Here is a 12,173-nt window from a genome sequence, read left to right on the forward strand (position 1 = left end):
TAGAGTAATGTTTCTAAAAAAAGTTAATCTTCTCCTTACAATGCTCCCAATTCTCCTTACTCAGCTGACCTTTGTCTTGTTTTACAAACCAAAGAGTTCACAAGCCCTAGATGTCTATGCTAATGGATCAGGAAAGATAATTTCATCTGAAAATGGTGAAGGGTATAAGGTAGAAGAGCATAAGGATACTAGTCCCATTAGGGCAATCAAACACTAGAATGAATGAGCATATGATGTTATCTTCACCTGGTATCTTCATTAAGTTAATTCATCATTAGCCCAACATAGTTCTCCTATTCACCTATATGAAAAAACAGATCTAGAACAAAGGACTAATCTTCTGTCCTACAAAAAAAGACTTTTAAGAAATTCTTCCACTTAAGAGTTCTGTACTTTAATGTCCTGGATTCTGGAGGTGACCCTTAGACCCTACAAGATTATGCTAGAAGGGTGTAAATTCTGGCAGCATATCAAGCAAATGACTGTCAACTGGGACCTGCCGGCTAAACTTGGAAACACTCATCATGAGACAGCTGGGCTGGGCAATTAATGCTTTCAGTTACAGAAATACAAGAAGCCTAGTATGGTGCAGCAAGGCTCTAATTAACTTGGTCAAAAAGTGTAGACCAGAATTTACAATAGTTCCTGGGCTAAACTGGGAGGGAATAAGTATAGCAGGCAAATGCTCTTACCCCATAATAGTCAAGGACAGAAAATATGTAGCACTGCTACTCTGGTAAGGCATATCTCACTTATAGCCAAGCATCCCTCTATTTCATGGACCTGAAGCTTAATAACATCTAGTTTGCAGTTCCTACCTGTGACTCCATAAATTGTTTTCATGCCCCATATCTTGAAGTGACTCTGTTTGCAGCTGCCCAACTATAGTAAAATCAAGAGTCTGGGAAATTCGTTTCTTAAAACTTATTTTAATATCCATGTCTTTCATTTGTTGGGTAAAGCCAAAACAGTCTGGCCAGGTTTAAGTTACAAATTAATACATTTGTTTAAAAAAAAAAAAATTTTTTTTTTGGTAAAGTAAATGAACATTGTGGCAATAAGGGGCCATCCTTGGAGAAAGTGAAACCCATATTAACAAAGCATGTCAAAACTAGAGTCCCACTTGGTTCTTCACTAGTGACCTGATCCACACCAGAAAAGGACAGTGCTCTCTGTTTGTCCCTAGGGTGAGGTTAGATCATCCAAGGGCAAAGGTCTTGTCCCAGAACCAACTGACTTAAGTCAGCACCATCTTTGTCCCAGACACACAATAAGGCTGAGGGTGGGAAATCTATCTGCTCCTCCCTTCAGAGTGGAGGTAGAAAAAGTAGAAGATAAAGCTCAATAGTCACAGTGGAGTTACTGTAGTTTCACTTCAAAGAAAACCTAACAATTCCAGGAGCCTGAACATGTAGACTTAACTGGTCCTGAAAGGAGTTAATTTTCTCTGAGGTTGAAGAGGGCAGGAAGTTAGAGGGAAGACTTAAAGATGCAGCATTTTTCCCCTCAAATAAAAATAAAGTTAAAAATATTTTAAAGTAGAATTACAGATCCAATCAAGTTAATCAGAATAGTTACTAGGATTAAATTATTGGAATAATTTTTTAAAAGATCATAGTTTCTTCCATGTCAGTCAGTACACAAATAGCTACCTGCCCCCCTCTCAACAAGCTCCTTGCTCTCAAGTCTTTCAGAATCCAGGAGGGCTTCCTTGACAGGTTTTAGTGTTTGTCAGGTACCTGCTGAAAAAATCCAGGCCAGAAGCAAAAAATTTGGAAAGCTTTAGGGACAGGTACTAATGAAGACTCAAAGGATGCCTCCCATTGGACTGGCTTCACAAACAGTTCTAACTCAAGAATTTGCTATGATCATCCCATAGTGACTCTCCATAGTGAGGGAAATAAAGTGTGCCCTATAGATGAAAAAAATTTGCTAGCAGTGGCATCTCCCTGCTTCTCCCCTAAAACCTATATAAAAGAAACATGGGGGTTTCGAGCTGTGTGTGTGTGTGCTTACCCTCTCTTCCCACCCTCCTAACCTCCCTTTTCTCAGCCTTTGGGACCCTCCCCCTCCTGAATGCTGCATCTTTAAATATTTCTGGCTGAGCCCTCCTGCCACATGTTAGTTACATTCCAAGCTGGCTGCCACATGTTTGGGCTCTGCCCTCCTTCCCCCTCTTTGGGTTTAGCACTCTGGTGTTTGGAGGGCAGAGAGGGGGCCATGCGGCTCCCATTTCAGTTTCTTCTCCAAATGAACACACACCTCAATGACTACACAACTAAAAAGTCAGGCAAAAGAATGTTAAGATTTGCCATCTCTAATTCTCCTTGAGATCTCTCAAAACTCTATCAGATGAGTCTAAACCAGTAAGCTACATCCACAGTGTGCTGGAACACATGCACACCAGTTTGGAGGGTACAAAATGAGTTGCGGAATTTTCTGCCAAATGATCTAGCAGAGGAAAGCTTATGGACTGTTTAAATGTTAATGTAATTAACCAGAAACATACAATTGTTAGTGAGCACATAGATTATGTGAAGGAAGCTACTGATCCCTATGGCTGCATTTGGCTTTCCAGACTATTTTCTGTCTTTTCTTTTTCTTCTGACAGATTCAACAGATAATATATTCAGAAAATCCAAGTGGATTGCATGGACAGACAAACCTTTATTTAAAAAAATAGCCCTTCAAATAAATTAAAAGGGACAACCGTCAAGTGTTTAAATTGTGAAGAAATAGTTGAAAACCTAGAGAGACTCTTAGTTGCAGTCTTCTAACCTTATTTCTTGTCTAATGGCAAAAAGCCACACATCTTTCTTCTCCCATTCAACTGTTTTTCTACTGAAATGAGGGAAACAATTGTTAATAGGAGATCAGATAGAAGAGGAAAAAGCTGCATCTGATTGGAATGAACATTTCCACATACCTGCTAATACGGGTTTCACTTTGTGACCAAATGTTTTTTCAAAAATAAAAAAGGGGACCAGGGAAGCTGTAAGTCTTTAAAAACTGAAATTATTGGGGGAGGAAGAAGGGGAGAAGGGAACACTAACTCTAGTGCCATCAATGGGCAATAGCAACTTTTTTTTTCTTTTGAAGTCAAACACCATCCCCAGCTGAGCCTTTGTGCTGTGAGCTTTTCAGGAGATGTTACCTAAACTTTATTAAAAGAAAAGAACAAGTTTAAATATAGACACTGGACTAGCCCAGTCTGTTTTTTCAAAGTCCACATTCTTCATCAGAAGCGCTGCGTCAGGGACCCCCCGAGTCTGCATGTTTGCACGTTCACAGTACATGGATCCAGTTAGTTTTTGTTTTTCCCCCCTCACTCAGAGCAGCCACACACGGCGGCCAGTGACATGGGAACCTCAGGGCTTTTTCCTGCAGGGCCTGGCTGGCACTGCCCAAGGTTTCTTCTCAATGAGAATTGATGCTGTCATGCTCTATGGATGGGAAAAAAGCAAGAAAAAAAGCACCTGGTACAGGTTTCATGAAATCCATTCAGATTCGCTATTTTCCGAATCCACTGCTGAATGCCATTTGTCCGCTTGTGTTGCACAGTCTTTGGCCTAAGAATCTGTCTCAGTTTGAAGAGCTGTTATTGGATGCCCCAGAAGTTGATGCAATTGCAGCTCCAGCAGGGCTGCTTGTAGAAACTGATTTTCGGATGTGAGGAAGTAAATAGGGGTCACATGCCAGCTGCTGGACATCGATACGATCCTCTTTTCGGTAGGCCAGGCAGCGCCGGATAAATGCCTAGAAAGAGAAAACAGCTTTGAGAAAGTAACTTGCAGCCAGAATGAGAAATTCAAATGAGGCTATAGGATCTTTTTCAAATAAAATCACTCTATCTTAAAATACAGTATGTTTCAAATATGAAAAAAAACACAACATACAGGTCATTACCTGCTTCTCTCTCCTCCACAGGATGAAGGGTGCTAGAGGGAGAGATGTAGCCAATGCCAACCACACACATCACACCTTCCTTCCTTACACCCCATAGCAAGCCTAAGCAAATCCCACGAAACCAATCACAGAGGAGGGTGAATGACATGCACTGCTGGTCTTATTCCTCTCTGACCCTTGACATCAGTTTCTCTACTGTAAATGGAGATGTATGGTGCAACTAAGGAAATGAGAATAAATATAGTAATGCAGAATTTAAGCCATCTTTGGAATCCCTTCCAAAAGCACCAATACTAGCAAGAGATGGGAAAATGCCAATTTTAATGAAAGGCAATGTAACATTTTTATAACCTATAAAAGATTGCTTGCCTTCTTGGGGAGGGAAATGGAAAAAAATTTAGAATTCAAAAATCTTTTAAAAAATGAACGTTGAAAGTTCAAAAGTTGGAAAAAATAAAATATTATTTAAAAAAATAAGTAAGATCTTTGGGGAAGACAAAAAGTAAATAATGGATACAGGTTTTTGAATAACCATTAAGGCAGGACAAAGGGAAATTCACCATGACTAGGAAGGAACTTGATAACCAGTCTTCTGGTTGCTTTCACAAATGGAGAAAAGGTATAGGTAAGAAAATCCAGATGGTGTCACTGTTTCATGCTACTACGTAATTGAGTCTGGGAGAGAAAGGAGAGGTAAGCAATAGTGACTTTTGCAGTATACCCATGGAGCAAGTGGGATCTATGACGACACTGTGGCTGTCCAAGATGGTTATTAAACTTTTCTCATAGCATTCTCATGAGCTCAATGTGGATCACAACATGGTATTTTTACCTTTCTTGATGTTGTTTGCTTACTTTTAATTGTCTCATTTTCCCCCCGTTTATCTGATTTTTCTTGTATAGCATGATAATCATGGAAATACATACAGAAGAATTACACAGTTTAACATATATTAGGTTATTTACTCTCTAGGGGGAGGGGTGAGGGAAAGGGAGGTAGAAAAATTTTGGAACACAAGGTTTTGCAAGAGTAAACTATCCTTGCATATATTTTGAAAATAAAAATCTATTATTTAAAAAAAATGATTACAGTACTTATATTGTTAAATATGTTAAAGTATAAATTAAATACATCTATTGGTCAACCTGCCATCTGGGGGAAGGGATGGGAGGAAGAAGAGGAAAAATTGGAACAAAAGGTTTGTCAATTGTCAATGCTGTAAAATTATCCATGCATATAACTTGTAAATAAAAAATTTAAAAAAGAGAGAGAGAGAGAGAAATGATCACAGTCCAATGAAAGTTTCAAGTGGCTGGAGTTTATTCTATATGAATACTCTAACAACTCTTAAAAAGAAAAACTCAAAAAACATAGGTAGCAGAATTAATAAAAATAATTGCCAAATGACATTTTGCACTGCTGTCTCAAATGCATGCACTGAAAACATTTTTGGGAATGGTTAGTATTCATGGACCTGGGTAACTTAAAAAGCACTATAATAGATTCTCAATAGCATGATGAATATTCAAGAAGTCTCAGTGTCTTCTATTTCTCTGAGATTGTGGGGTGAGTAAGAGTTCTTAGAACTTGTATAATATAGAATTTAATTAAACACTAAAATATTTTTGCAGAAAAAAACCCAAAACAACTTTTCTTATATCTTGGGACTATTTGATTTAGGTCTGAAAGGAGCCTTAAAGGTCATCTAATCAAAACTCCTCATTTTACAGATGATGAAAAACAAGTCCTAGGAAGTCTAGGAGGTGAAATGAGTAGAAGAGCCAGGTTGAAGTCCAGGTTCTTTATTATTTAATTTTCTTAATCTCGCCTATTTAACTGTGAGTCCTTCAAGATAGTGCCTCTGAGTAGGAGAGCAGTAAATCATCTGTTGAATGAATGAACAAAGCCACCTTTCCTTTCTTTCCCCTCCCTCCTTAGGGGGCCTTCAGACTAGTCACAGACTGATTTAATATTACTAATATGGGAATAAAGATGGAGGGGGGAAAGACAACAGTAGCAAGATCTGTTGCACTCAATAGTAATTCATTCCTGACCTAACATTTTAAATAATTTTTGGAAAAATAACCAACTTGCATATCTGTTGCCATATAAGGAGAACCTCAGAGGGCAAACTGAACATTCCATTCATGGGATATGTCAAGCTTACCTTTGCTTCAGGTGTCACAACTGGCTTTGGAGGGAACTGCACTTCAGTAGCTTTAAGAATAGTATTCTCTTGCAGAATGTCTTGCTGCGACTGGTTATGGCCAAAAGGCTATTATATTTATTAAAAAGGAAAAAGAATGATTACTAAGATTGTCGGCTTAAAACATCAATCCTTTACAGATAAAGTTCAAGTAAAGAAAGAAGGAAAGCAACCTCTTTCAAAACGAGCTACTCAGAGGCTGACAAGTCTAGAGTATAAATCCAAAGAAGAGTTAAAATGGGGCTCAGCAAACTCTCTAATCCTGAGTAATGCCTGTGGACCTAAACAAAACTCATAGGGTTCAGAAAAAGGATAGAAGTACGAAATACTGAAAACAATATACTGGAACAAATACTGGAATATTGAACATGAAGGGAAGAAAGTTAGAGGAGTACTCAAAAATGAATGGCTGCAAGTGCTGCTCCACATTCTCAGTAGCATTAGCATTTTCAAAACTGCAAACCCGAATTGAGCTCTGTAGCATTCCTAAAGAGAGCTAAACATTAACAAATGGTTCTTTGCTTATAAGCATCATGCTAACAGTAGTACTGCTATGTTACTTGAGAGGGGATCTAGTGTTTAAACCTCACCACTCCTGGGTTTTCTTCCCATTTTACAGAAGAAGGATTAAGAAATAAAGGAAAAATTGGGGAGTTAGATGATGACAGAAACTTAATTACGTGATTGATTTTATCATTATCATGAAAAAAGACATTAAGTGATTAGTGGGATGTTACACTAAAAGAACTCCTCAGGCAGACTATTGTCTGCCAGTCCTATGTCCCATGAGCCCACACCCTGCTATGGAGGAAGGGCCTGGAGCAAATCACTTCAGCTTTTTGAGTCCCATTTTCATTGTGACATTCGATGTGTGTGCCTGTGTGTGTGTGTGAGAGAGAACGCCAAACATAAATAAATAATTGCATGTAACAAGTGTGTTTTATGATACAATCAACATTATCTATAACAGGGAAGCACAGTTAACAAATACAGTAGTGATTGTCTTTTTGTTTATATTTCTATTCCCAAGGTTAATTACTAGCTTAATTCGAGTTCTTTGCCTTGATAAAAGGCATATAGGGATGATGAAGATGAAAGTGTTTTCTGAGCCGTACTCCCTGGTATGAAAATTTGTAACACACATTTATTTATTATGGTTTAAATCAAGAAAATAGTTTTTACTGCTGGGGCAGTTTGACATGTGGAGGATATAAAATATTATAACTATATAACTAATATAAAATGTTAAAGTATAACTATAGTGTTAAATTTATTATAAGCTTGAAAAAAACCAATTTCTCATAAATAATCCTTTCTATTCTTTGCAAATGGAAACAATGGTATTTATTACTGTTTGACAAGTTCATAATAAAAAAAAGAAAAATTTTGAACTAAAATTTACAGAAATTGATAAAAGTTCTAGTATTCTGTCACCTAAAGCACAAAGAATTAAAAGCACATCACAGTCTCCTCTCCCAACTTGGGAACAGCCAATTTTTGATGAAGTGGTTGGGGGAAAGAAGGAAAGAAAAGTACAATATGTGCATATTCTCTTCCTCCATTCTGAAGCATGGGGTTTGTGACCGATTTACATAGGTTGTATCTATGTCTATTATAATTATTTTGGAGAATTTTACATATGAAGGAATCAATTAAATTTAAGAACAGTACACAATATATCAAACTTTTGAAGAAACTGTACAAACCAATCAGAGAGGATTACCCAAATTTGCAAATGCAGAATTAAATTCAATTGAAATTTTTTTTATTAAGAGCCTAGTATTCAATGAGATAATAAGATATAAGGCAAAGCAATGAGAATAGAAACAAAAACAAAATAGTTTTCTGGAAGTAAGCTTCCAGAAGCTTATAACTTCCTGAAGGCATACAATCTATAAATAAATAAATAATGATTCAAAGAGGAAGACAGCACCAACAAATGGGGCTAATCAAGAAAGGCCTCATGGTTGAAATGGAACCTGAGACAAGCCTTAAAAGAAGATAAAGATTCTGAAAGGCAGAGACAGGAAAGAAGGAATTCTTGGTATAGAGAACAACTTGTGTGAATGCTTAGAGGCAGTTGGTCAATAAAGCTTTTATTAAAAGTCTATCATGTGTTAAGTACTGAAGTTGGAAAAAAAGCTAATAGTTTGGTTGAACTAGAATGCTAAGTGCATGAAGATGGTAGGGGATCATGGGAAATAAGGCCAAAGAAGGAGGTTGGAGACATCTTGTCAAAAGACTTAAAAGACAATTAATCAATCAACAAGCATTTATTAATTACCTAATTAATATATGCCTGAGAACCATACTAGACTCTGAGAAGATGAATAAAGAATTAAACAATTCTTTCTCCAAAGGAGCTTACAAGTCTAATGGGGAAGATAAATACATAAATATATATACAGCATAAATATTAAATGAATAAATTTTAAAAAATACAAAAACTGAAAAGACAACTTGCAGTTATATTAAAGCAAATATAGGGTTGAAATGGTCAGACCTTGAACTTTAGGAAAATCACTTTGGTAGTAGAATGGATTGCAATGGAAAGAAGCAGGGAGTCCATTAGGAGGATATTAAAGTACTCCATGCCTTAATTAGAATGATAGCTATATGAGTAAAGAAAAAGATTTGAATGAAGACTTGTCAAGGCAGAAATAGCAAGATATAGCAACTGACTGAACAAAAGGAGTAAGAAAGAATGCAGATTCGAGGATAACAATAAGTTAATGAAGTTGGATATTTGGAAGAGTCATAATATTCTTAACAATAATGCTGCAACACTGGCCCTGGAGTCAGGAGGAGCAGAGTTCAAATGAGACCTCAAAACAATTCCTAGCTATGTGACCCTGGAGAAGTCACTTAATCCTGATTGCCTACTTCTCAAAAAAACAAACAAACAAAAAACCTAATCCTTTAGTTCTGAAGAAGAAAGAATTTAAGGGAAAAGAAAGAAAGAACTATTTCTTTTTTTAAATAAATAAATTGAATGCAAGATATCGAAGAAACAATCAGTTTGAAATGTTTAGTAAAAAAAGTGATATGTAGATCTGGGATTCATTTGCAAGGAGATCATGAATAAAGCTATAAGCCATGGTAACTGATGAAGCAAGAGAATGCATAGAGAAAAGAGATTTGGTATATATTCATCATCCAAATACAGGCACTGATCCAGCAAAGGATAATGAGAAGTAGATAAGAGACACACCATCCCAAAGTGAACCTGAACTCATCCAGAATTTGTGGAAACAAAACAAACAACAACAACAACAAAATCAGTGTTTTGTTTTGTTTTGCTAGTCAGCTACATTTACTAAGTGTCTTAAGCTAGAGGATCATTGCCCATTCCTTGATTATTTAGAAAGCTATTAAACAGTATAGTTTTCTCTTCTAGTGAATACAGTTGATGGATTTCACCTTATGAGAATTGATAAGTCTTCAGTCATTTTGCTACAGGGAATTCAGGCAAAATACAGTTCCATGAACTGAAGGTTTGGTAACCAAAGTCCATATAGTGCATATGTCCCTCAAATGCAGATGGATGTTCATATTCCTTACCTTCCTTCCATAAAGACACTGGTAGAAGATCACCCCTACTGACCAGACATCAACTTTATTGGAAATCTTTGGTGGTTCCTTCCCAACCACAAAGCACTCTGGTGGCAAATACCTGAAAAGAGAAAGGTAAGAAAAATTCTTAAAAAATAATTGTGCCAAACTAAGACATTCAACAAAAAGACATCTTTTATTTTGTAAGAAAAGGTGAGAAGTTAGGATATTGTAATACATATTAATAGTCAATCAATTTGTAAATATTTTAAGCACCTTTAAGTACCACACATTAGGGATATAAGTATAAAAAAATGAAATTAATTCCTACTCACAATGAGCTTATATTCTAAAGGTGCAAATGTAACAGTATAAATATAAAGTAAATAAATACAAATATGTACCAAAATGGAATAATAAAAGGTAGTTTGAGGGGGAAAATACTAGCAGTTAGGGTAAGGAAACAATTCCTGCTTCTTAAAGGCAGAAGGGAGCACACTACAGGAAAAGGGGCAAAATAAGTACCAAGACATGGAAGATGATGACAAAGAGTTTGGCTGGAGAGGAGAAATAATATGGATGGAATAAAGTTTGGGACCACGTATTGGGTTTTAAAAACTAAACAGAGGAGTTGACATTTTGTCCTAGGAGGTCAGAGGAAACCACTGGAATTGGTTAAAGAAGGAAGTTATATAGTCAGATCTATATTTAAGAGAAATTACTTTCATAAACAATGTGGAGAATCAACTGGAGAGAAGGAGAAAAGTAGGAAGACCAATCAGGAAGCTGTTACAATAATCTAGGGGGAGACATGATGAGGGTCAGAATTGAGGTGCAAATTGTTTTGATCACAAAGGTCAATTAGGTGATGATGTAAAAAGCAAAAATGAAAAAATTTGAGGAGAGAAGAAGATGTGGAAGCAATGAGTGTAGTTAACTTCTTCAAGGAATAAAGCTGAAAAAGGATAGTATTTACAGCTTGAAGGACTTAGTGGAACTAGGGAAGACTTTTAAGGATGAGGGAGAATGGAGATGTTTGAAGATCATAGAAAAGGAACTAGAAGATAAAGAAAAATGGAAGATTCAAGAAAGGGGAGAGGTTGAGGATGTAATTTACTAGAGAACTCAGATGATGTTTACATTTGAAGAGGGTAGCCTTGGCAAGGAGAAGGGCTAACCTCTATCAGAGAATGGGAAGAGGAGGAGAATGGGAAATGATATTGAGGGATTCTAAGAAAAAGAGAATGGAAGAAGAGCTTGTGTCAAATGGTCTCATTATTTTCTCCTTCAGTAACTTTCTTTAGAAAGTCTCCCTTGGACTCTTTTTTGAATAACTGATGAGTAATGCTCAGTTTCCAGTTATTTTCTAAAACAAAGAGATACTGTAAATATTTTCAAGCATGTGTCATTTTCTTCTTTCTTCAATCTCTATGGGGAATAAGTCTAATAGCAATATTGTTAAGTTAAAGAGAATACAAGACAATTGACTTGGGGAATATATATGTATGTTTTTTTTGGGGGTGGGGTGGGGGGGGTGGAGGGGGTGTTTTGAAGCAAATAGGGTTAAATGACTTGCCCAGGATGTGTGTGTGTGTCTATTATGTGTCAAGTGTCTGATATTTGAACTCAGGTCCTGATTCCAAGGCGGTGCTCTCTTTATTGGAAATATGACTCTTAATCAGTTCCCAAAACTGCTGGACCAATTCACACTTCATTTAATGCGTCTATTTTCTCTTAGCCCTACCAATAGTTGTCATTTTCCCTTTTGTATCATCCATGTAGATCTGATAAGACAGAACCTCAGAGTTGTTTCAATTTGCACTTTCCTTATTTTTAGTGATGTAAGAGAATTTTTTTGTATGTTTGCTGGAGCCTACATATCTTCATTTGAGAACTAACTATCTGTTCATATCTTTTGGCCACTTATTTATAGGAAAATCTCTCATTTTTACATAATTGAATCAAATCCCTATTTATCTTGATATGATACTTTTATCAGAGAATTTGCTACAAAGTTTCCCTTAGGAAATAGTTCCCTTCTAGTTCTAACTGAAACAAATTTGTGTTTTCACTCCAATGACCTTGTAATAAAGTTTGTTTTCCTTGTGAATGAATTTTCCCTATATCTATCCTCCCCTTTAAATTTCTCCTTCTGAAATTTCCCTGTTGAATTAACAGTATGTCTATGAATATGTCTGTTTAAATGAGAATGAGGTTCATCATGCCCAATCACCCAACCTTTTCTCTATACGTGTATATACTATTCCCATGTGTACAGAGAGTAATGTTTTACTTCCCCCTCACCTTTCTTCCCTACTATATTCTTTGCTACTATGTTGTAATTTCCTTTCTTTCTCTCATAAATTCATCTAAATAGAATACTCCCAGGATCTTCTATCTTATAAAATTGCTTTTATTAATTCTTAAATCTATAAAGATTCTGAAAAGACATCGATTACTTTTTCTTTTGTTAGAATGTAAGCAATTCATCACAGTAGAGTCCCTCCA

General features: G+C 36.4%; 1 protein-coding gene across 5 annotated transcripts in view; it reads right to left on the reverse strand.

Annotated features, from left to right (window-relative positions):
- Nucleotides 1-909: 909 nt before the first annotated feature.
- TLK2 (tousled like kinase 2) overlaps nt 910-12,173 on the reverse strand; it is a 150,252-nt gene continuing 138,988 nt past the window's right edge. For all 5 annotated transcript variants that reach the window (XM_031965923.1, XM_031965925.1, XM_031965924.1 and 2 more), the window contains 3 exons: nt 9,675-9,786; nt 6,075-6,182; nt 910-3,756 (listed from right to left, as the gene is read on the reverse strand). In XM_031965923.1, coding sequence (XP_031821783.1) covers nt 3,583-3,756; nt 6,075-6,182; nt 9,675-9,786 — 394 coding nt within the window. In that variant the 3' untranslated portion in view covers nt 910-3,582. The remainder of the gene's footprint in view (nt 3,757-6,074; nt 6,183-9,674; nt 9,787-12,173) is intronic.

Source organism: Sarcophilus harrisii, chromosome 4 (genome assembly GCF_902635505.1).
Source record: "Sarcophilus harrisii chromosome 4, mSarHar1.11, whole genome shotgun sequence".
Taxonomy (NCBI): Eukaryota; Metazoa; Chordata; class Mammalia; order Dasyuromorphia; family Dasyuridae; genus Sarcophilus; species Sarcophilus harrisii.